This window comes from Chaetura pelagica, unplaced genomic scaffold (genome assembly GCF_000747805.2).
Source record: "Chaetura pelagica isolate M959 unplaced genomic scaffold, ChaPel_1.0 scaffold10, whole genome shotgun sequence".
In the NCBI taxonomy this organism is placed as follows: Eukaryota; Metazoa; Chordata; class Aves; order Apodiformes; family Apodidae; genus Chaetura; species Chaetura pelagica.
This window is the reverse complement of record NW_009952263.1, coordinates 8,192,443-8,218,743: the sequence shown is the minus strand read 5'-3', so window position 1 is coordinate 8,218,743 and position 26,301 is coordinate 8,192,443. Positions and strand designations below refer to the sequence as shown.

Genomic DNA, 26,301 nt, shown 5'->3' with positions numbered 1-26,301 from the left:
TCAAACAAGGGCATCTGAAGCACTATGTCCAATTCTGGAGTCCCCAGCACAGGAAGGACATGGAGTTCTTGGAGTGAGTTCAGAGAAGGGCTATGAACACGATCAGAGGGCTGGAGCACCTCTCCTATGAAGACAGGCTGAGAGATTTGGGGCTGTTCAGCCTGTAAAGGAGAAGGCTCCAGGGAAACCTTACAGTGAGCTTCCAGTACCTGAAGGGGCTGCAGGAAAGCTGGGGGAGGGACTTTTTACAAGGGCATGTAGTGATAGGATGAGGGGGAATGGTTTTAAACTGGAAGAGGGTAGATTTAGGTTAGACATCAGGAAGAAATTCTTTAATGTGAGAGTGTGGTGAGGTGCTGAAACAGATTGCCCAGGGAAGTTGTGTGTGCCCCCTCCCTGGAAGTGTTCAAGGCCAGGTTGGATGGGGCTTTGGGCAGCTTGGTTTAGTGGGAGGTGTCCCTGTCCATGCGGGAGGGTTAGAACTAGGTGATCTTTAAGGTCTTTTCCAACCCAAACAATTGTATGACTATATGATATTCAGGGCAATCCTTTTCTTTCTATGTCTTTTAACTTGCTTTCTACATTCAGTCCATCAGTCTTACCTGTTTCGTTTTTGTTTATTTTTTTTTCTTTCCGTTTTTACTCTGCTCCATTTCTTCCTACATTTTTGCTTCCTATTTGTCTTTCCTTGAGCAACTCCACTAAGCATCTCCAGGTGCAGCTCCACAGCAGCTCAGGTTATACTGCTGCTGCATATACTTCCTGTCTCTGTAATCCTGTTCCTCTCTTGTACCTTGAATATTCTGGAGGCTACATTGTACTATGGGGATGGGGGCAGGGGGAAGTGAATTGTGCTTGAATCAGATAGCATGGGTGAATAGAAGATTAGTCTTTGTCCTTTGCATTCAGATCTCTCTCCCTTTTGTTATTCACATCAGTCATACATGTATTTTTCATATATTGCTCTTCATACATAGCTCACTGTAATACATTGGATGGTGTTTTGGGAATCTGATAAACTTTGCTCAAGGGTCAATAATTCCTAGGATACAGAATGTATCTCCCATACTTCTAGATGTTCTTAATGATCTCACTTGCTGCTTCCAGGACAAACACTTCAAAGTATCGCAGACTTCTCCTGAGTTTGCCCCTTCACATAAAGCCTTTTTTTTCCCTACTTTTAATGCAATTCTAGCCCAGTAAGAGATGAAATCATGTTAATGATGACTATCTAGAGCTGCATGTTCAACTTTCAGCAACCTCAGTGAGCAAAAATGATTGGAAAATTTGATTATGTACTAAAAATTAGAATAAAATTGTAAGAAGCTGAAACAAAACTCTTGATTTTTAAATAGCTTTTCCCAGTACAGGAATATTTACAGAAATAATCTGTTGTATTAGCTTGTAGTTTATATTTTTTAGCTATTGCCTTCTACACATTCCCCTTCTTCATATTTTAAACAGTAGCATCAAACAATAACAATTACATGTTGGAGAAATGGCTCTAATTGTGTTAATCAGACAATTCAAAAGAAAAAGGTACTCAGTTTCTGTGGAGCAGAAAGTGATGCTAAAGAGGAGAGGTTAAATTCCAGTGGAAGCGAAAGAGATAGTAATTACTATTGCCAGTGAAACAACATGGGTTTAGCAGGATCTGAAGACTGGGAGAAATTATAATGTGCCATAAATCTCTGTCTGTATTAAGTGTTCTTTCTAGCATTCTGTAAAATCAGGATCTTTTCTTCCTTAGTCTTTCATCGGTCTCTCTCGGGGATCAAGGCTGATAAATGAAAGATGGAAGCAGCAGTCCATGGAAAAAACCTCCCTCATAGTCCTGTGTTTCTGCTCTTTGTTGACAGCATTAATTCATTCTCCAGCACAGTAGTGGCTTAACTTCACCCACATTCAGAAATGTAGTCTGTGTTAATGGAGGACTGTCCTTGTGGATTAAAGTTTTCCCTTCACTGGGGATGAAATATCCGGAGTCGTCTTTTCAGAGCAATTTTTTTTAATATGGGGAGGCCTGATTTCCTGTGTATTTTGTAGGACTGCTGTTTTGGAGGAACACAAAAAGTGTTGGTGTGGGGGTTTTTGTGTTTTGTTCCTTGATACGCATTTTGTTGACTTTGGTGTTGAGAAGGTAATGTTACAGAAGAGTGTTCTTACAAGGGGGGGGGTGGAGATGGTTACTGAGACCTTGAAAGTAACTGAGTTTTAATGGCAGCAAGGCTAGATGTTACAGGTATCCTCTTTGTCACAGCATAAGCTTGTTGCTGCAACTACTTTGAAACTCTTCTGATGGCTCATAAAGAAGTTGGTGACCATCTTATGTCATAAGTGGTTCCCCAGCATTAAAGAAAGTGTCTTATGTTGACAGTTGGATTGTTGTGATTGTGAATGGAACTGGATGAGTCTGGTTTGGAAGACTAAATACTAATTCAGTCCTTAGAGAGAGGATGGCTTTTGGCAGACTGTGATGCCATTGTTGTTGGGCATGTTGTGATAAGAAGGTTATCTCGGGCATAGAATTTGTCTTAGCATAGAATTTGGTTTATTGGTGGTGAGATCTGGTAGCCAGACTCCTTTCCTGATAAGTTTTCTCAAAAACTTTTTTTGAGAGGAAAATTGAGAGGTTGGAATACCTGAGTGTTTAAGGAGTATAATCTGAAAGAAAAATACTAAGAAACATATTTAATGATGTAAAAAGTTAAAGCCCTGGCTTTCAAAGATGCAGCTAAGTGTTGCAGTTGTATGTGCAGATTAAATATTTATATGTGGAAATGAGTACTTACAGCATAACTTCTTTCCTAAAATTCCTTCCTTTCCTGTATTACCATTTAAACTACACAACGTAGGAATAAATATGTTACTGCATAGAGTGCTTTTTTGGAGTTTTTTCCCTGTGAAGAACAAAGATTTGTGTATGTGTATGCAAATTATTCACAGAAACTTTATAAGTATTCAAGATGAGTATGCTGCAATATCTGGTAATCTAAGCTGCAAATTATTCACAGAAACTTTATAAGTATTCGAGTATGCTGCAATATCTGGTAATCTAAGCAAGAGCTGTAAGGTATTTTTCTTCCATTTAAAAAATATTTAATGTTGACTTCATTTATATTATTTATTACTCTTTTGAAATGTATTTGTTTTGTTTTTTAATCAAAGTGGTCGGTCAAGAATGCAATCAAATGTATTCAGTTTGACTGAAGTGATTACCTGTAGTGTTATCAGTATGTGTTTTGCCGAGGTATTGACAAACATTGTTTCCTATCCATTTCATATTCGGCCTGCTCAGTATATATACTTACTACCAAAGTTTTACCATTGTGCTATTTCGTTGATAGGGCACTTTGTTAAGAAAAAAAACATACCAGGAGGAGTCCACCTGCTGTGTAGCCCTGTCTCAGCTAGGTTGTAAATCATGCTCTTGGCAAGAAAGCTTCCATTAAACAAAACAAATGAGTATGTCAAGTAGAAATTTGGCTTTAGAAATACAGTACAGCAAGTGTTGTGCTTGGTGTTTTCCTAAGGATTCCTTGTAAATTGGTATCTCAGCTCTCAGTTAAAGAAAAGGTGTCATTTTTTTTCCTATAAACTGAGGCTGTATGCCAGGGCTTTGTGATGGTAACTCTTACAAAAGCAAACAAATCACAGATTCCAAACAGTGTACTCTTGTCTTACACGCACAAACTCAGATTTTCCACGTTTCAGTCTCTCTTCACATCTTGATTTTAATAAACATGTAGTTATCATCAGAGTTTTCCAAGAAATATATATATCTTGTACAGTACAAAAGCAAAAATATAAATGCATGGAGCTCGGTGACTGAAGATTACTCACTTTTTTACTACATGCATCTTAACTAGCTTAGAAATAGCAGAATCCCTTATGCTTCTTTATATGTCACATTGTAATGTGACATAAGTTCACCTTGGAACTATAGTGAAAGCCCAGTAGTGTGGGGAATTTCTAACTGACTTTCAACAGATGTCATTTCTAGTTAGTAATTAAGGATAGTGAATTTCATATGAGATTACTTCATTTTGAAGAAATTAAGAAACTGTTTTTTCAAAGCTAAATGTAGTTGGCAGTTAATAACTTCTAGTAGTATCTACAGTGTTGTTTCTGAAATACATCCCAAAATTAAACCTTTTTTCCTGATGATATAATGTTGACTCTGCAAAGCCAACATATCCAATATGCAGGGCAAGAAGAGAAATACATATTCCTTGTTCCAGCATTTCAAGCATCAGCAAAAAAATGACACAAATATTATAAGCTCACATGCTACTAAGTCATGAAAGATTTTTGTATTTTCTGAACATACTTGAGACAATTAAAATACTGCTTAAAAATCTAGGATTATAGAGGAAACTTAAGTTTCTAATCTGGAAGTTGTTTGGACAAGTGATAGCTCAGAATTCTTATCAGCCCATCAAGATTGTTTTATTGTCTTGTACAATTACTTAGGAAAGATATGTTTGTTATTGGAGTATGTCATAGCAATAAGACACCCCAGTTTCTCTACTGTCATACAGTTCTTTTTAAGTTTATGGACATATACATTCCATCAGAATATGCTGAGCAGAAATTGATACAAGTTTCAGGTCTGCCATGTAGTATTGTTTAGAGGATTCATCATGTAGCTGCTTGAGGAAAAATAGGACTGGAAGTTCCTGAAGTCTACTCCTGGGTACAATTTCTGGAAATGGATCATGGCAAGCTCTATTTTTAAATTATTATGAGTTTTTTATTTGAATAATTTTATCTTTTTCAAGGCAACTTACAGAACCACATCTACAGTGGTTATACATTTTACATACGTTCCAATTATACAGATGGAAACTCATCCAAATATTGTTCCTTAGCTGAAATGATTATTCTTTGATGTCCAAGATGTACCTGATTGATGTGTGTCTAGAGAACAATTACTTCTCTTTGGTTTTATTTTTGCTAGACTAGTCAAGCAAATTTTTATTAGTGTCCTCATGTGATATAGGGTTCCTGTTGCATTGATCAACTTCATAGCACTTCTGTTGCCTTCATTGTATTTGAAGTTACTGAAAATGTGTGAAAAGAATTGTACTTAAAATTTTAGAAGAGCATCTTGAATGGTAAGGTATTCCCAAGGAGAATGAAGAAATGTTAAAGCCATCTAACACATTCCAGAAGAGAGAGAGAGGGTCAGAGGGAGAAGGAAAAGTTGAGACAATAATGGAATGAAAGCTAAACTAATAGCCATTCATTGAGGAACCAGAAAGTGATTCTGCACTGAGGGGGAAAACTGCTTATTAGGAAATAGTGAAGAATTGCTTATGAAAATGCTTTTTAAAAAATAGTGCATGGCAGCAGAGCAAAATATGATGTGAAAACTTTTATTATGATTGGGAAATATTTTTTCTAATATTTTGTTCAGTTTTAAAACCTGCTGTTGAATAATGTTATTGCTATGCTGTTACCTACATAACAGTGTATTTACATGACTTACAGTAGTTGGTATGAATGTTTCACTGAAAAGCTGGCCCTTAATATGGAAGGCTTGAATTATGAAAGATGGGAATATTTTTATTTTGCAAGCCCTTAGGAAATGATATGGCTTTTGTCAGTTAGCTCTTACAGAGGTGACTAGTCTTCTTAATGCAGTGTATGCAAACTAATTGCTCTAATATTCCACAAGGAGAAACTCAGAGGAGAAGTAATATAAGCAGTAGAGCTACCACATTTTAACAAGTTCAAGAAGGGTTAAAAGTAGAACAAAGCCACTTAGCCTCCCTTCAGTCCCTGAGAAGGTGGTGGAGTAAATCCTCTTGGAAACCACTTTCAAACACTTGAAGGACAAGAAGGGGACTGGGGAAAGTCAGCATGGATTTGCACAGGGAAAATAGGGTTAAAACCACCTGACAGCCTTCTACAGTGAGGTGACTGGCTTGGTGGAGGAGGGGAGAGCAGTGAGTGCTTTTTATTTTGATTTTACTGAGTCTTTCAGCACTGTGTTTCATAACGTCCTCATAGACAAACCAAGGCAGTAAGCAGAGGCCGGATAAGTGGGCACTGAGGTCAACTGAAAACCAGCTGCCCAGCCAGGCTCAAAGTGCTGTGATCAGCAGCATGAAGCCCATCTGGAGGACAGTGACCAGTGGTGTGCCCCAGACATTGATGCTGGAGCTACTACTGTTGAAACATTTTTGGTTGTCACCATAGGACTGGAAGTTCCTGAAGTCTACTCCTGGGTACAATTTCTGGAAATGGATCATGGCAAGCTCTATTTTTAAATTATTATGAGTTTTTTATTTGAATAATTTTATCTTTTTCAAGGCAACTTACAGAACCACATCTACAGTGGTTATACATTTTACATACGTTCCAATTATACAGATGGAAACTCATCCAAATATTGTTCCTTAGCTGAAATGATTATTCTTTGATGTCCAAGATGTACCTGATTGATGTGTGTCTAGAGAACAATTACTTCTCTTTGGTTTTATTTTTGCTAGACTAGTCAAGCAAATTTTTATTAGTGTCCTCATGTGATATAGGGTTCCTGTTGCATTGATCAACTTCATAGCACTTCTGTTGCCTTCATTGTATTTGAAGTTACTGAAAATGTGTGAAAAGAATTGTACTTAAAATTTTAGAAGAGCATCTTGAATGGTAAGGTATTCCCAAGGAGAATGAAGAAATGTTAAAGCCATCTAACACATTCCAGAAGAGAGAGAGAGGGTCAGAGGGAGAAGGAAAAGTTGAGACAATAATGGAATGAAAGCTAAACTAATAGCCATTCATTGAGGAACCAGAAAGTGATTCTGCACTGAGGGGGAAAACTGCTTATTAGGAAATAGTGAAGAATTGCTTATGAAAATGCTTTTTAAAAAATAGTGCATGGCAGCAGAGCAAAATATGATGTGAAAACTTTTATTATGATTGGGAAATATTTTTTCTAATATTTTGTTCAGTTTTAAAACCTGCTGTTGAATAATGTTATTGCTATGCTGTTACCTACATAACAGTGTATTTACATGACTTACAGTAGTTGGTATGAATGTTTCACTGAAAAGCTGGCCCTTAATATGGAAGGCTTGAATTATGAAAGATGGGAGTATTTTTATTTTGCAAGCCCTTAGGAAATGATATGGCTTTTGTCAGTTAGCTCTTACAGAGGTGACTAGTCTTCTTAATGCAGTGTATGCAAACTAATTGCTCTAATATTCCACAAGGAGAAACTCAGAGGAGAAGTAATATAAGCAGTAGAGCTACCACATTTTAACAAGTTCAAGAAGGGTTAAAAGTAGAACAAAGCCACTTAGCCTCCCTTCAGTCCCTGAGAAGGTGGTGGAGTAAATCCTCTTGGAAACCACTTTCAAACACTTGAAGGACAAGAAGGGGACTGGGGAAAGTCAGCATGGATTTGCACAGGGAAAATAGGGTTAAAACCACCTGACAGCCTTCTACAGTGAGGTGACTGGCTTGGTGGAGGAGGGGAGAGCAGTGAGTGCTTTTTATTTTGATTTTACTGAGTCTTTCAGCACTGTGTTTCATAACGTCCTCATAGACAAACCAAGGCAGTAAGCAGAGGCCGGATAAGTGGGCACTGAGGTCAACTGAAAACCAGCTGCCCAGCCAGGCTCAAAGTGCTGTGATCAGCAGCATGAAGCCCATCTGGAGGACAGTGACCAGTGGTGTGCCCCAGACATTGATGCTGGAGCTACTACTGTTGAAACATTTTTGGTTGTCACCTGGATGATGGGGCAGAGCACATCCTCAGCATGCTGACAAAAGATAGAGAACTAACTGAGGGAGCTGGTCCTTCTCCTCTAGTCAGCATTGATGAGGTCACATCTCCAGTGCTGCATGCAGGTCTGGATTCCCCCTTAAAAGAGAGACACAGACATATTGGTGAGAGTCGAGCAAGGGCCACAAAAGTGATTCATTAATGAATTGAAGCGTCCATTCTGGACAGGAGAGGCTGAGAGAGCTGGAACTGTCCAGGTTGGAGCAGAGAAGGCTCAGGTGATCAAACACTGGAAAAGGTTGCCCAGAATGGTCCCTTATCTGAAGGTGTTTCTAGAACTTAGCATTCTGGCTCAAGACAGCAATCAATAACTTCATTAGAGATAAATACATTTTCATCATAAAAAGAAAAAAAACCACAACAAAAACAAACAAACAAAAACAAACAAACAAACAAAAAACACCACAGAAGTGGCCACAAAGATAATCAGAGGGCTGGAGCTACTATACTATGGATACAGACCTCTGGGGAGACTTTATAGGAGCCTTCCAGTACCTGAAGGGAGCCTACAGGCAAGTAAGCCAGGGAGTTTGTGCAAGGACATGTCGTGGTAGGGTGAGAGGGAATGGTTTCAAACTAGATGAGGGTAGATTTAGGTTAGACATTAGGAATATAAACTCTTTGAGGGTGGTGAGACACTGGAACAGGTTGCCCAGGGAGGTTGTGGATTCCTCCTCCTTGGAAATATTCAAGGCCAGGTTAGATGAGGCTTGGAGCAACCTGGTCTAGTGGGAGGGTCCCTGCCCACGGCCAGGGAGTTGAAACTAGGTGATCTTTAAGGTCCCTTCCAGTGCAAACCATTCTGTGAGTCTATGGTTTGTGCAGTTGGCAGAAATTGAAAAACAGGAAATTCCACCTGAACACAAGAAGTACACGCATCCTACATAATCTTAATGATCCATCACTCAGAAACTTTTGAATTATATCCTTTTAAATATCTGCCAGTAAAAATGGAAAACATGAATACCTTATTCTTTTTGGATTAATCAAGTGGTACATGCATAAATATATTAAGAGGTTAGTATTAATCAGGGTAGTATTATGTCTGTTATCCTCCAAGAGCTCTCAGGCAGTTGGAAATGACTAATGGACTAGTACTTGTAGAAGTAATTAAGCCTTGTAAATGTAACCTGCCTACTATATCTTCATTTTAACTTGGAAGGAGAGAGAAAAATTGGTGTATTTATTAAAAATGTTAAAATCTAGTTATTTTTCATTAGTATCTTAAAAGCACTTCTGTGTGAGTGTTTTTAATTTTATTAATTTAGCTGTTAATTAAAAGCTCTTTCCTCTTTTTTCCATTTTCTGTTATCATCTGAGAAGTCATTTTTCCTTTGGAATTTAACACTTCTGTTATAACCTTGCCACTATTAATGCATTAAGACAAATGCAAGACAAAATGCAAGAAAACCAAGCAGGACCAGAGAAGGAGATTACTAAGAGATTGTAGTCAACAGTTAAATACTGAGCTGCATTCATACTTAAAGATTCAGTTGCCCATATATTGCATGATGAATATAATTCCTTCCATTCCACAGATGGAAAAGCTGAGACTTAGGGGTAGAAGAATCCGCTTCAATTTATCAGATAAGCTAGTAATAGGAAGAAAAACAAAACTGAAATCTACTTGTCCCTGGTTGTATATTTAGGTTTGGAGTAGGATAGCTTTAGTTTAGCATCATAATGGGAGTTGTCCTGTCCAGTCCGTAAGAGGTCTTAAGGAAAGTGGTGTGGTGAGTGCTGTTCCAGCAGAAGGCACTTGTTTGCTGAGGGTTTACATGTGTGAGCCCTGTTAGGATGATACTACTTTGTTTGATTTTCTAAAAAAGGACCCTGATATGTTGCTGCTAACTGCCAGGGATATATATCTAGAATGGAGTGGCTTTGGCAGAACAGAAATGTAACATGGTACAAGGGTAAACAAGGAAGAGAGACACCACAGAATGTAGGCAGTGAGCCAGAAAAGAGCTCTTCCAGCAGAATATGTGGTCACCACTGTCTCCATGTTGGAGATACTAGTGGCTTTGTATGTGTAAGAATAATCTGAAATCTGCAAAGCATAATTTTCACATCCATCGTGCAGGCCCTCAACATAATTCTTAATCTCTCTCTGAGCAACTTGAGTTCAAGGTTATCATCAGTCACTAGTACCTGAAGGGCAATATTTATAAAGATGGAAATGAGGTATGGAACTCCAGAAGCTTAGCAATGTAGTCTCAGAATTCGTGGTACAGATCAGAAAATCTGTGTTTCCATGGTGGCTCTAGAAATGTAATGTTGTAAATAAGGATCTGTGCATAATCCTTCCATGATCTGTTATATAGGGATTTCTTTTTTTGGATTATGTGAACAGGAAATGGGTACTTGGAAACAGTGGTGGATGAATTAACTTTACTTTCTCTCCTGGTAAGAAAACTCTGTTGGTGAAATATAGTATGAATGGTTTACCTGAGGCAGTACTCTAGAGGCTGAGTCTGAGCTATAGAGAAGTGTTTGAAATAAAAATGATACAGTAGTTTAATTCAGGGAAAATATTGTCATTTATTGTAGTAAAACTTACAAGGAAACCTAATAAGAACAATCTTGTCTTTAAAAATGAATTTATGAATAATTTTGAAAAGGTGCATGTGTGTAGATATAGGAGTAAGGGAATGTACAATTAAACCATTGTCATATCTCTTTCTTGTAATGAGACATGAGAGATTATGAAGAATAGACAGGATAATGGCCTTGAAAGTCCATCTACTTCAGAACTAGCAGCCAATGCAAGTTTGTATGCTTATGCCATGATAATTGATTACATGTAAATGTGGAAGCACATACACTCACTGGGCAAATAGAAGATCTCAACAAACGTAGTTAAAATCATAATGTGTAATAAAGCTATAACTTGGTTTTATGTTCATAGGTTTAAGTCAGAACCACTTGGCAACTTTTGCCCTCAAAATACCCATTATGTTATTACTGAGGGAGATCCTGAGGGCACAATGTAACGTAGGACTCCCCTAGGCGAGTTGCTGTAATCCATTCTGGGTTGATGTGTGTACCCATGCAAGGATATTTTGCTTCCCCCATATGAAGAAAAATGGTTCAAATTCTTTTTTGTATGATTTGCAACAGCAGCGTGGAAGTAAAAGTATTTTTCTTACATCTGTGCAGTGCGCTGAGTTTAAACTAAAGCTCTGGTCACTCCACTCAATGTTTAGTTCAAGCTAGTCTGAATTTTGCCACATTTTTTTTGTTTGAGTTTGTCAGGTACAGGTTTTGTGGACACAGAAGTTTATATGGGTGTGGTGAAATGTCCTTGGCGGTTTGCTTGGCACTCCTCCTTCACAGTTGCTCCTTTCCTCCTCAGGGGTAAGGTGAGAAGGTTACTTTTTGGGCTGACCCTACCATATAAGCTGTAAGCTGGACAGCTGTGGTATAAATTTATTGCATAAAAAAGCAAGACAAAAAATAAATTTGTTGAGATAAGAGTTTTCAATGAAATTACTGTTCCCATTCTATAGCAACTCTCAAAATGTTTTTTACATACAAATGCAACAAATTCAGTTGTACTTACAGAATATTTTTGTTTAGTAAATATTTTCTGGGTTCCACCTTTGTATGGCAGTGACCTAACAGGGACTTAAGTGTGGACTATGACTTTAAGAGGTTTGTGTATATTGACATGTTGTGTAACATTGCACTCTGCTAGACCACATACATTTGTGCTTGAAAAGTAAAATTTCTGCAGCTTTTTCTCTGTTCTTTTGCTTTATTAGTTTCAAATCGCTCTCTTTGACCACAAAAATGCATTAAAATAGATACTATATTCCTCCCTCTTTTATTCTTCACAGCAATGGAGTTTCATGAAAACCTGCACAACATAGGAGCAAGAGAAGGCTTAAAAGAAAGAAAACTGCAAAAATCAGTAGAGAGTTTTACATGGAACATTACAATATTAAAGGTAGTGACCTAACAGGGACTTAAGTGTGGACTATGACTTTAAGAGGTTTGTGTATATTGACATGTTGTGTAACATTGCACTCTGCTAGACCACATACATTTGTGCTTGAAAAGTAAAATTTCTGCAGCTTTTTCTCTGTTCTTTTGCTTTATTAGTTTCAAATCGCTCTCTTTGACCACAAAAATGCATTAAAATAGATACTATATTCCTCCCTCTTTTATTCTTCACAGCAATGGAGTTTCATGAAAACCTGCACAACATAGGAGCAAGAGAAGGCTTAAAAGAAAGAAAACTGCAAAAATCAGTAGAGAGTTTTACATGGAACATTACAATATTAAAGGTAATGTGTCTTTGGTTAGTTATGGTATTTTTCCCCATGCACAGCTGACTTTCTAATTTTGTTATTGGTCATTGTTCTGTGCCACAGTTCAATTGGATTTGTTCACTTCCATAACCATGTTCAGTTCAGTTTATATAACTTGAAAACACAGCAGACTCTTAATATTAATTTTTATTCTTTTCTGTTACATGGGTTTTTGTGTGTTTTGTTTTGTGGGGTTTTTTTGCGGGTGTTTAATTTAGTTTAATTTTCTTCTTACAGCCTTTTAATGTTAACAGGATCCACTGTAATCTTGAATACATGGGTGAAATAATTAATACAGATTTATGTGAAGCAACATGGGCTGGGAGGAAGCTATTCCACTGTTTAAACCCTGCTTTGTGATTTGAAAGGGAGTAAGTGTTAAGGTTACTGCAGTTACTGAAAAACAAAAAGGAAGTTGTTGCTATTGCAGTCTGTGCTGAATGATGATTAATTATAAAGACAAATTACATTAGTAATCTGGGCCAGAGCAAGTTGAGTATATATGAGCTGCAGCTTTTCTTTGCATTTTGTTAAGCACATTTACTTATGTTTTGACACATCAGTAAGTGATTAAGTATAACAAACTTTCAGCTAGAGACCCTCAGGAAACTAGAATGTGGAACAGTTCAGGTTTCTTATTGCTAGTCTTTCATCTCAGCATAGTATTGCAAAATTTAGAGAGGTAGCAAAACTGCCTGCCTTAATTTATTCCCTTGACACTATCCTCTTAGCCCAAATTATTCAAGTTGCGTGTTTACATCCACTAATGAATTCTTCTCTCCCACTCAGTCAAATATTTCATCATGACATTAAAGTCTGTTTTAATTATAAAGAAAACTATTTTCTCTCACATTATTTTATTTTTAGTACTGATTGAAAATAGAATTCCCTATTGCTGCTTCTTACAGTGAACTACTACAGAAAAGCAGTAATACACATGTATTTCTCCAGCTTTCCATGTTGGTTTTAACTGTTAAGATTTTCACAATGTTGCTTGGTGCTCTAGTCCCCATTGTGTTACACTGCACAAATCCAATACAAAGGAGAATTAAAAAAGAGTTTAAGGTTCTGCTTATAGATAAAAGACCAATCTATCACTTTCCTTCATTAGAGCAGTTTCCTGAAGACAGTGTATGGGATGTGTCAAGTATGATTCCTGTGCTACCTAGGGATATAGAGGAGGTGGGTCAGTTCAGTGGTTTAGGGCAAGTGTCAAGGAAATAAATTCTTATCCCTTCTCTCCTTTTCTTGTCAAAGGTGTCAGATACCAGCTTGGATAGGCAAATCTATTTTAATTCTGCCTGAAACAGCAGTACCTTTGCTTCACCTCTGCTTTCCATTCAGAACACAAGGGGTGGGTGGTGGGGAGCAATGTTTGCAGTTGATGAGCAACTGGAATATGAAGTTGTGATTTCTGCATTAGCCAGGAATTGGAGAACCCACATGGTAGATCTGAAGGGCTTTTGTACCTGTCCTTAGGATTAACATGGCTATAAAGTTAGAAGGCCTTTCTTTTGAAGATATTATTGAGAAAACACTTTCAACAATGACTTTTTTTCTACTCGCAGATTAAGGCACTTTCTGCAGGAAGGTACAGTTTGTTGCATAATTAATACTTTATAAAAAAATTGAGGTGTTAATCAGCCTGTTGTTGAAACTTTTAAACAGGTAGTGTTTCAGAAAATTCTGGTATGCTGTTACATCTTAGAAGTTATTTATGACTATGATAATCCACACAGACATCTATTAAGTGAAGTTACTCCCAGTTAGATGTACAGAAAGTCAGAGGTTGTGATTTGTTTGAAGGAACACACTGAATTTTTTCACTCTAAACTCTTTTAACTGTAGGCTGCAACTGTAACTTATCTTGCATTACATAATTAAATAGAGAAAGTCTATCAGTTTCTAAGACATTACTCCTTCTGTCTGAAGAAGAAGACTCGCAGTCATAATTTTGTTTTTCCATTCCTATTTTCCATTTTTCCACTACTCTAAAAAATGTGAGTACAGGCATGGAAAGTGAATGTCCACATTTTGTAGAGTAAAAGTTGATGAGGAGAATGAGACAGTTAGCCACTTCAAGAAGAATTTGTTTTTCTGTTGAATTCCCTTACCTATGTCAAACTAATTTCCCTCTTTAATAGCACAAAAATAAAACACTTTCCTTTAGTGGCCCCAAATTTTGCTGTTCAACAAGCAAGGCATTTGAGCAACAAACACACTGAAGGCAGTTAGATATGTTACATGGATCTAACTATTGTTCTTGTAAACAGGAAGGGTGCTTTACATGGTCTCTTGGCTATGATTTAGTAATTGCTGTGTGGCTCTGAACAGCATTACTAAATAATACTGCATGAGTGCCATCCCCAGCTCCCTGGAAGAGGAAGTGCAGAATGCTTACTGGGTGTGGCTGATGTATTTTCCAAACTGATTAACTGCATTTTGCCCTCAAGGTACATATTGATCTTTTTATTCAGTTGGGATATTTTGACTGCAGTTGATGTAATGGAAACTTTGTTAAAATAACAAAATTGACAGCTTGATTCTAGGAGAACTCTTTGTTTTAGAACATCTGACACAGCTGTGAAGTATCTATGTGTGTGCGTGTGTGTGCGTGTGTGTGCACACATGTTAAAGTTACTATTTTAAAGGATTGCATTTTTCCTCATTTGAAGCCGTGTGGTAAAATTTATTATTGGTATAGTGTGTTTGAATTCAGCTGAAATAGCTTTATTCAATTTGTTTACATTTATGTGCACATGTTCCCGTTTTTATGCACCTAATATATGCACACAGAGATATTTGTTTAATTTCAGAACACCAGTTATAGTGAATTTAGTCTGTTTTAGAGGACTTTGTTGCCTACCTAAGAGATTTAGAAGTTGTACAGTATTAGAATATTCTTCTCTTTCAAAAAGGCAGTTTGCAAGATCATTTGCTTGTAATTTATTTGTCATTACTCAGTCTGATAGCACTCATGTTTTCTAAACATAGAGAATCACATTTCCTGCCAGAAAGAGTACACAGCTGAAGAAAGAGAATCACTCTTAAGTACTATTGCATCAGATTCTTACAAATAACATAATGTAACGATTTGCAGAGTTTCTTGGCATAGCAAAAAAACCAAAACAACCTATGAAGGCTCAGAATTTGAGATTCCCATAGGAAGAGCATGACAGCATCATTAAATTAGTCTTTGAAACAAAGAGCTGTTTTAATCCAGAGACATTTCAGTGGAAGAACTTGGAATGATGTTGGGAGTCCTGACTCCAGCATTTGTTAGATGCTTCTTTTTGCTATGAGTTTTTAGACATATCATATTAGACAACACAAATTACTTTCTCTTGAAAGAAAGCCCAAGGCATGCAGTTAATGGCATCTCTTAGCTCTGTAATGACATTGGCTGTGCACCTACATTATTTTTATAAAAATATTTATAAATGGAATGCTCAGGGCACTTACAGGGGGCAACTTCTTAAATACCTATTGGGCAAAAAAAGTTTGAATTTTATGGACAAATCTTCAAGTGGATTCTTTGATGTTCTCTAAGGTCTTTTTCACATCTGCCTACAAGACAACTTGATGCTTGATTAATTTTCTGTATCTTCTAAACATCAATGTGTGAAATAGGTACTACATAGTGCTCGGTTCTGTTAGTGAATTCTAACCACGATGAGGGAAAGGGAGCCAGGCTTGCTGTCTGCTGCTGTGAGGACAGCACTCTGGCAGTGCTCTGTACTTGGGATGTGCAAGGCCTGCATCAGTCCTGGTCCTTAGATGGGCATTAGCACAGAATGCCTGTTAAGCACAGTGATGGGAGTAAATTGGAGTTTTGTGGTGTGTTTGCTAGACAGCCCTAAAGGACTGAATTCACTTCCCTGAGGTGAAGGGCTGACAGAGCCAGCCTACAATATAGGAAATATTAGATGGTTTTAGTTCTGCGACTGCTCCAGATTCCAGTGTTGAGTTGTCTCTCTGGACCAGCTTTGTCCATGAATGATGATTTACTTTGTTTACTTCCTCATTTGAGCCATTCATAGGTTACTTGTATTGGCTTTACAGTAAGCATTTTAAGAGCAAGTATTGTACAGCCATTTGGGCCTGGTGAGGAAGTGAAAGACCTCTGAGATGGGAGGGATTCTTCTGTTTCCACTTGTACTCAACTCACTGTACTATTAATTTACTTATTAAATCAGTAGCACAGGATCTCATGCACATACAGAATGTAAGGATTTGAAACAGTATCTTGAGAACCCTTCAACAAGAGACATTTGACTTCAGGAGACATATGAATACAGCTTGAAGATGCATACTGCATTTTTCCCTCAGCGTGTGGCTTCATGATGGTACATCAGCAGAGCTAGGCTCTTTAAAATTGCACAGACCTCGTCACTTGAGCTTGTGCCATATGCAGTAGCAGTGGTTGGCTCTTGTTTTGCCTTTGGTTCAAGACAGGCCAACAGATAATGACAACATGGTTGGTTTCACAAACATTTTTCTGAGTTCACTGGCATTTAGAAATCAATTGCTTTGTTGTAAGTGTTGGAGAAGAGAATACCTCATGTGCACAAATTCATTTTAATATTTTACCCTGGTGTAAACTTGATCCTACTTGGCCAAATGTGTTTAGTTTGAACCCCTGTTGTCTGCAATAATCCAGCCCCTTATCCCAGTTTTGCTTTAATCTACAAAGTTTGTCTATCTTGTTCAGATTTTTCCAAACGTGCCTGCTGAAAATCTAGCCGTTCCCACTAACCCCATTTGACTCCTTCCTCTCTCTTTTCTATCCAGTAATTTGTTCCCAGTTGGTGCCTCGTTTTCTCTTCTGGCAGTTTTTACCATTGCTTTCCAGTTCATATTGGCCTCTCTTTGTCTCTTCCAGAGATCCTTCCTGATGAGTTGTAATTTTAGTTTTTTCATAATCTTACCTTTTTACTTTATATTCTGCAGTCTCTTCTCCTTGCTCTGCAGGTTTTTTTCTCTAATCAGCTTTCAGTCTCATTACCAAGCTCTCTCACTCTTTTGTGTTGTTAGTCCATCTACTGGTTTGTCATTTGCAGGCATCTGTCAGGATGGTGGCTTAATTTTCTTTGTGTATGTCAATCCAGTTGTTTCCTTGGTCTGGCCCTTTCTTCGTCACCAGGTTGGTCTAAGTTAAGTGTCGCCACACTGCTCATTTTCATTAGTTCACAAATCTCCTCCACCAGTAAGATCTAGTTTCTGCTTTGCCTAATACAGTCCAAATTCCCTATTGGCAGCCCTAGACTTCTTTCCAGGTCAGTCCTAGAGGCTGTTCTTCTCCTCCTCCAGTCTGGCTTTTGGACTGCCTGCATGGGCAGCCAAATGGTGGTTGGAAAACAATCTGGAGAAGCCGTACAAAAAGCCCCAACTTTTTCTTCTAGCGCATATTCATGATGATGTGGGAATGGAATATTCATTGTCTTGCCACATGCTGGAACTGTCAAAAGATGAAGAATGACCAAGAATGAGATCCCAAGTAACTGTATTAATTATGTTCAGAATCTGATTTTTGGTTATAAAAAATTCGTAACCTGGATCCACTCCTCTGGGCCCCTGAAGTAATTTACATTTCAAGTCCCCACTCCAAGTGAGAATGAGGAGGAAAGGATGGAAGATTGTTAAAAAAAATCCTGAGAGCATTTTACTGTCTTTATTTTAAGAACTGAATGAACCATATGGATGAGGTTAAAGAATAATATTGAACAGTAATAACAATAAAATCTGTCGATGGCACAAATCCTGCATAGAGACTATCAGCTGAAGTAGTTAAAAGTTTGGCAAGCATGTAAGCTACTGAAAGCAGTTTTTTTTTTAATTAGAAGTTTTAGGCAACTTTATTAATAGACTGTTGCTAGCAGCTCTGCCTATAATAAACAGCTTGATTAAATTTCCAGAACTATATTCTACTAATCCATGTAAAATGGAACTTGGGCTAGAAAAAGATGCACTCCAGATATGACTCATTTAGTCTGTTGGAGTGTTTTAAATTAGCTTTTAGTTGTTTGTCAGTTTGGAAAAAAGTATGTGATCTAAAATAAAAAAAGAAAGAAAAGTAGCCCTGGTTTGCTGTAGAAGAAAATATTGCTGAAGCTTGGGCTGTCATTGGTGAACTTCTAGATTATTTTTTCCTGTCTGGTAATCAGAAAAAAACACTTTGGCTATTATATTCTTGGATAAGTGGAGTGGGGACACTATTTCTTTGAAGAAAGCAATATTTGTTTTCAATGCATAATTTTGCTTACTTCCTGGAGTAGTATTTATTCTGAGTTGCTAAAGAAGAAATGCTGAAGTATCACACTGTAAGCGCACATATACTTTTATCTGATTGCTGTTCTACCTCTCCTCCTTTATTTTTTAAATGAAAAAGTACAGCTGGATTTCAGCCTTATTTCGCAGAAGAGGAGAGGCAACATAGCTGATATGTCTCTAGAAGAGACATTAGCATCTGTTCCAGAGTAGTGTCTGTCAGGAGCCAGAAATTACACAGGAAGGACACAAGTACCCCAATTGCAGGAAAAGGTGCAGTCAGTCTTTGTATCTTATCAGACATCATAGAGACTGACATTCTGAAACACACAGTCTCTGTGTTTTTCTCCTGTTCAGTTGGAAATTTTAGTGTTGAAGATACACTGTTTTTGAAGCATCGTTTGCTTTTCTGTAAGCTGTGGGGCAGTTCTTCAAGACTGCAGACCCAGCACAATCACTTTGGCCCTTACAGACTTCCTGTGTGTTTGTGTCCCCTGGTATGACACGTGTGCTCATTCCCTGCACTTGGGCAGGGTAGGCAGAGTATGGCTGCAGGACTGCCTGGTCCATAGCCTGCTCATGAGAACTGTTGCTGTTAAGAGGGATTAATCAATACAAAGGAGTAGCTAATAGTGCAGGACAGAACTAATTCACTTGGGTCTAGGACAGTTGCTCTCACAGCTTTGCTTAAAACTTCCTTACTTATCAAGTAAAGGGGGCATAGTGCTGAGCTGCAAACAACCCTGTGAAGCTTTTGTCATCACTCTCCTTTTTTATGTGCTGCTGCCAACCTGCATTTTCATATTTCATGCTCTGACAAACATTGATCCTTTACCATGCTACTAGTGAATGAATCACATTGCTAGGGGAAAAAAAGTCAAAGATCCAAAAACCAAAATAGTTTTAACTGCTCCCTGAAGTATTAAAATCAGCCTTTGCAATTCTCTCTATGCAGAAACTTTTCTATTCTGCATGGATTAAAAACATGGTGCAGATTACTCTCCTGAAAGCTTTTAAGTAGAAATGATCCCTATCCCTTTGTTTAAGCAACCAGTGGCCTCCAGAGAAGGCAAAGAGTTCTTACTAGCTTCAAGTAATCAAATTTTGAGGTTTGTTTTGTTTTGTTGGGTTGGGTTTTATTTTTTAATTTGCTGGGTTTTTTTGAGCAAGGCACCTGTACTGTTAATCTGAAACAAACAGAAAGGGGAAAAAAAAAAAGAGAATGCTGTTATCAATTGTGTATTCTAACTGCATTTTTTTTTCTTACAGGGACAAGCTGATCTTCTCAAATATGCTAAAAATGAAGCACTGGAGAATCTGAAACAAATCCATTATGCCACTATTTCGTGTGGACTCAATAAGCCAGGCACTGAAAATGCAGGAATCTCAAAGCCCCGTCGAAGTCTGGAGGTCATACCTGAAAGAGCAGGTGATGAAAATGGAGAATGAGAGAACGTTCTTCTCATAATTATGGAGTTTATAACTCTGTGACCAATTGTAGCTGCATAGAACATTTGCTTTGCACTTACTGTTGGAATGTATTTGGAATTTTTAAAGCACAACTGGAGAAACTGATTACAATCTATCGAAACTGTGAATGTATGTAGCAGCTCTGCTTGTGAAGGCAATGATATTGTGTAACATGGAAATTAGATTATTGGCCAAAATATAGTACATATGTAAAAGATACTGTAATTCAGTAATAGTGGGCTTAAAAGTTCATCATAGTGCCATAGGGAAGTGGATGTTTTTAAGTGAACTGTAACTAGAAGGGAAATCAGTTGACAGAATTTGACAAGATACCTTGATTTTCAAGCAAGTTAGATGCATAGGTCCTTTATTACTTGGCACAATTTTTTAATTGTGCTAGTGAGGTGAATTATTCTTTTGAAAATCAGGTTGAAACAAGTAGAATCTGCATGTTTCACACTATATGTAATTCAGCCATGCAGATACTGGGTTTGAAGTGGTATTTTATTGTTGAGCCATAAATTAAAATGAGAATGTAATTAGACAGTGATCACTGACTTCAGTGCACTATAGGAGAGCCATTATGTAAAAGGAAAATGTGCAATCAATCTGATAGCCTATGTCAGAAGAAGATACATACCTATTTTGCCTAAGATTTCTGCAGATGTGTGTAGATAATGTGACCAAACTGCAAGCAAAATGTTGTAAATAGTTTTTCATTTTGTGAAGTGAAAGTGCTCATATTGAAGAGTTTTATGAGATTGCTCCCAGACAAGTAAAGCTTTTAACTAAATTTTAACTTTTTTATTTTTTAAGTATTTTCTTCCTTACAGAATAGGTTATATCTCAATAAGCAAGTTTGTCAAAAAAAAACAAACAAAAAAGCTAAATTGCTGTTCTCGTTCTGTTTTGGTTTTCTGACATTAGGTAAAGGTATTGTAGCTGATATGCTCATTGTAAAATGACTATACCAACCTAGAGTGTTCTCTTACTGTTTCTGATTTAACAATAAAATGGACTATATAATTACAGAAGTTAATAAATTTGAAGAAAAACAAGCACGATCCTACAGAGATGAAAATGTATTTTTTGTTCAGTTGTGGGGGAAAAAAGGGAAGACGGTGATGTCTGTTGAATAGTATTAATTTAATTAGTGGTCTTCAGGACATGCATTCTACACTGATGTTTATTTTTTTAACCAATTAAGGATGCTGCTTCTACATTCAGATGGTAATTAATATCTCTAGATATATACCATCCTATAAAAGCCAATGGAGCTGTGACCAAGAGTCTCAGTATATTTGCACTTAATCTGAATTATTAGGGATTTAAATTTATTTTCTAGTCACTATACAATTAAAGGCGGGGGAGGAGATGAAAATAATCTGCACAGTAAATATCACATCTTGAGCCTGCACTTTTAAATGTCAAACTGCATGGGCTAGGGGCAGTTTTAGAAGGTGCTACTTTTTTTCAGTGTCTAGTGACAGACTGTGCCTCAGTGTTACAGTCTGGACAGGAGCAAGTTCTATTTTGTGTGGTACAAAAAGAACCATTTAACCCTTGGTAAACACCTGCAGGCATTGTGTTTTGGGCAGTCCATCTCCATGTTTTCAGCTGGAAGTCTTGCAATTGCACCTGAAATTGATGGGAAGCAACATGAAATTCACAGCTGCTAAATGTACTCAGTCAGTATGAAATTCCTCTTACAAGGTCGAGTCTGTAAGATCTAAACATAATTTATCTACAGCAAAATCACTGTGTTATCTGAAGATTCTTCCAGGCCGTGAATACACAGTTTCCCTTTATGAGAAAACCCCAAACGTAGGCTGTTGGAATTTTAGTTCCAACTTTTAGCCCTAACTGGGAAGTGTAACTGCTTGGTTATTCCTTGCATTTGTATCTTCCTGTTTAGCACATTACATCCTTGAAAGTGATCAGGGAACAATGGAAGGATTAAACAGAGTTTGATGGTTTCTTTGCTTTAAGGCCAAATAAAAAGTAGGTGAAACGTAAGTATCACATGAGTTAGGGCTGTGACAGATTTTGGGTGTTAAACTCTTCAATATATATAATTCTGCTTACTCTGATACTGCTCTGTCTTCTTAAAAAGGAGGTTAATACTTTTTTTTGAATATTGTTATATAGTATCTGCTTTAAAAAATAACACAGAAACATGAAGAAAATTTTTTAAAATATATGCATTTAAGAAAGTGACCATTTGAATGTGTCTGGATTCTTGTGCAGTGCTGATTCCTTAAAACAGAGGTTACTTTTGGGCATTATTCATACTCGGTCCAGATCTGTATGTATCATCAAGCCTTTAAATTAACTCAGTCAAGCAGATACTTGGAAAGGTGGTGAGTAGCTAAAAATCCCTTAGGGAGTTTACATCTGGTATGTAAAAAAAATGCAGGATAAACACCTGCAAGCAAAGTACCAGGTTCTGTTGTTAACCCAGTGACAATAATTACAAACCCAAATTTATTAGCATATTTTTCTCAATTTTATTTTTTTTTTAAGCATTCTTTGCATCCATGATGCAATTTACTTTTTTAGTACATTTTTTTACAGTGTTTAGTTTAGATTATATAGAAGACAAACCACCCAAGATCTGGTAAAGTATTCCAAATAAAATTAATCCCAGGTTGATGTTACACTTTTATATGCCTTTATTTTCCTAAATCTGCTGTAATAGTTGAACTGTTTACATAATTTTGAACTATGAAAGATGGAGCCAAAACACAAGTGCCTCTTGATCCACCTACCTTTTTTACTTTTGTTTGGCTCCATTGATCAGTGAGTGTGGGTGTATATGGAGCCCTAAGTCAACATATTGCTTAATTTTAAAAAATGCTAATTGGGAAAGGGAAAGTTCACATACAGATTAAGCATATAGACAGTAACAGTGAAATCTTTTTTTGAACATGAGAGAAAGGATGAACAGTGCTTGTTCAAAAAGGGAGCATCTGTCAAAGCTTCATCTATGTTCTTCCTGTCTAAACTCCCCTCCTCGTTGGCTGTGCTTGGTATGGTATGTAGCAGCCATTGGAGATGTAGTTCCAGAGCTTGGGACCATGCCCTCCAGCCTCTGAACACACTGGCTAACTAGAAAATAAAAGTTTTCTCCAGGAATTCCCCCAGCAGCACTTGGCAAGGAGCACTGCTGAGTCTATTAGTGCCTCCAAAAGAGCAAAAGCATTCCTAACAGAGCTGGGTGCCAGGCTTTACTGGTGAACGTGTGGCCCTTCTGCTGTTGGTCGTAGTATTCCACTCAAGCCAGTAGGGTCAAGATTTAAGTCCAGTGTTGCAGAATTTCCTCTTTGTGTCAGGTATGTTGTTTGTTTACCTTCTCTTCACATGTTTACCTTGCTGCAGCAAGGAGTAGTAGATGGGTGCCCTGCAGTTGCACAAATTTGCCCATGCAGGTGTGGTGAAAGATGCTGTTTGATGAAGCCTTTATTCAGCAACTGCATACAGCACAGGACTATTTTTTATAAGACTTCATGGCTGGTTACTGCATTTAATTTTTCCTATTTTGAAGCTGAAGCAGCAGAGAGAGGGATGATTCAGAATTGCCAGCACGAAAAACGGAAATGAGTTCCAAGATTACTAAAAGTTTTAACTCTGGTCTACTAATCAAATGAACTAATCTGGAAGGACTCAATCCTCCACTCTTGCAGTGCTTGAGTTTCCCTTCAGTTTGTATGATTTCCTAGTTTCTACTGCCTGAATGTTACTTTATCAGTAACACTGATTTCTTCTTGCTATATGTGCATTGTTTGGTGCACAGATCAAGGAATCTCCTGAATGTCCTGTGGATGGTATAATAATCTTCCGTTAAGCTTTGGCTTACCTAGGTTTACACTTGTGTTAATGAAGGTTCAAAATTAGTATAAAGAGTAATATTCTCAAAAAGGGTGATCATACAGCCATATTGATAGCCCAGGATGCACTTGCAAAGACGTGTACTTCACTGTGAAGTCATCTGATCCTCATACAGGTGACTGTATGCTGGGGTGCTGCTGCTAGAGGATGACAAGCCCCATGGAGTTCTAATACTGTGAGCAAAATTCTGAAACTGATGAAGTCATCAGCTTGCTACTTTTGACTGCAGTAGGTGTAGGACGTAACCACAGTTCTTCTGTTCACACCTACTCTGACCAATTAAGCTTTCCAAATGGAATATTTAACTACTTGGTTTAAAAATCAATAGATCTGTGTGTGTCCTATAATGACCTCCAGTCTTTTAAACTCCAGTACACATTTTAAAAAAAAATTAAAATCTCCACAGTTCTTACCACCTTCTTGATTCCTTTTGCTCTCAGTATTTTGAAAGCAGCTGTGGAACGGGTCAGTCAGATAATTTTCAAAACTAACCCATGTTCTTTGTCCATTACAACTTATTTGTTCTCCATAGGAAAAAGGCAGTAAAACTCTTCAGGTTTTTCTGGTTATTTCTGTTTCTGGACACTACTGAACTTCCCTTTCTGACTCATCACCTCTGCTCTCTGGGTGGCTGTGGAAAGAAAGGTTAGCAAAAAGCAGCACAGCAGAAAGATTAGGAAGAGGACTTGAGCACATGAGAATCAACAACCCTTCAGAGACACAGGAGAGCATCAGTTTTGGTCAGTCGAGTTGGAAAAGCAGTTACAGACTTAAAGGCAGCAGTGAGGAGGAGGAAGATATGCAGAATTGGATGCAGAAAATAAAGATGTTTAGCCCAGGAGCATGGGCAGCCACAGGATGGCATGGTCCCAGTGCCACCTGGCAGCATCCCTGATGCCTCCCAGTGGTATTAGAAGTGTTACTGGTACTGTGGGACAGAGATGTAATGTTTCTTCCTTTGGCAATATTAGCTGGTGTGGCAAAGAGAGCAGCGATGCTGGGAGAACGGTTGGATGTGAACGCCAGTCTCTTAATTTAGCTTTCCGTGCCCAGCTGCATGTGCTGCTTTGGTGTATGTACTTCTGCCACTGCAGCTCTTAGGAGTTGCCACGTGGTGCCACTTTGGCCCACCAAAGCTGAGAGGAAAGGGGGAAAGTGGTATGAGAGGAGGCAGCTTGAAATGGAGACAGAGCAGCACAACCAAATAGAGATTCAGCTGTCATGAGCCACGCCTGCTTTATCAAGAGCAATCCAGCCTTGCTAAGCCACCTGAAGACTGTAGCAGAGCTTTCTGAATGAGCTTAGGTGTTGTATTAGTTGTTTGTTTTCCATGGAGAGAAATGTGGAGGAGCAGAGAGACCCTTCTCAGCTGGGTGCAGCGTTGGCCTGTGCCTTGGTGGTTGTCTGGGAGAAGGAAAGCAGCTGGGCCAGGAAATGCGGAGCAGGAACTTGAAGGCCTGGGCTTTGTTCTCCAGCCCTCAGCTTCCTCTATTGATAAATTGGAGGAAATGACACCTACCATATTCTGAATAGCAGAAGAAACATAATGTGTAACTGCAGAAAAGACATAATCCCCACAGAAGGCAGCTAGGAGCAAAATAAACTGGCATATAAGTAATACATCTTGAGATGGCAGCACTTTTTGTGTTTGAATGCCCCAGAGGTCAGGTTTCACTAGGTACTTTATAACAAAGTGCTCTGATACCTACGTAGTTTTTCAGTGGCATGTACTTAGCAGACATACTCAAATGTGCTGCTGATTGGTGAAGAGGGTTTTGAGACAGAAATCCTATCAGTTGATTATAAACTACAAAGTACAAATCCGATCAGCTGATTACAAACTAAGCCATGTCCATGTGGGGTCCCCGAGTCCTGGGGATTTCCATATTGTCTAGTAAGAGAGTAAAAGAAGATTAGTTATACTCTTACAATATGGACTTAATGCTCACAGCATGACTACTTTTTATCTTGGTCTGTATTTTATGGATCAGAAAAACCCTTCCCAGAAATCTTAGAAAAAGCCCTGGGACTCAGATGTAGATCTCAGTCTCTGTCCTGAATTACAGAACTGCTGATGTGTCCTGTGATTTTAATACATCCACAGCCAAATAATTATTACATTTCTTAAGTCTGAATATGTAACAAAACATACTGTTCTTCAAATATATTTTTATATATTGTACTGGTCCAGGATTACTGAAAAGAAGACAAAATTTCTTCGGACGAAGAAGTAAGGATCACCTCTTAGACCAGGAACCTCTAACTGTGGAGGTGGTAGGGAAGGAGAGCAATGGCTGTCCCTCCACTGCAGAGACCCTCACCCCTGTGACAGGGAGCAGCTGGCAAGCAGGACTGGAAACAGCATTTCCTGAACATCCTTCTGTAGGGTGCAGTATTGTTGTGCTTACATGTAGAGTTTACAGAACTTCAGAAAGCTTACATTTACAAAGTTTTACAGAACCATTACACTTTACTCCCATTTTTTTCTGAGTCTTGATTCACAACCAGTATTCAAAGCTTATCCGCTTGGAGAGAGCTGTATCAATTTGAGCATTTTTCCAGCACTCTTTC

General features: G+C 38.0%; 1 protein-coding gene across 1 annotated transcript in view; it reads left to right on the top strand.

Annotated features, from left to right (window-relative positions):
- The window catches only part of PLCL2 (phospholipase C-like 2), a 43,153-nt gene extending 22,252 nt beyond the window's left edge, over positions 1-20,901 (top strand). Inside the window, exons 4-5 of the mRNA XM_010007535.1 lie at positions 11,632-11,741; positions 19,642-20,901. Of these exons, the coding sequence (XP_010005837.1) occupies positions 11,632-11,741; positions 19,642-19,821 (290 nt within the window). The 3' untranslated portion in view covers positions 19,822-20,901. The remainder of the gene's footprint in view (positions 1-11,631; positions 11,742-19,641) is intronic.
- The last annotated feature ends 5,400 nt before the right edge of the window (positions 20,902-26,301 follow it).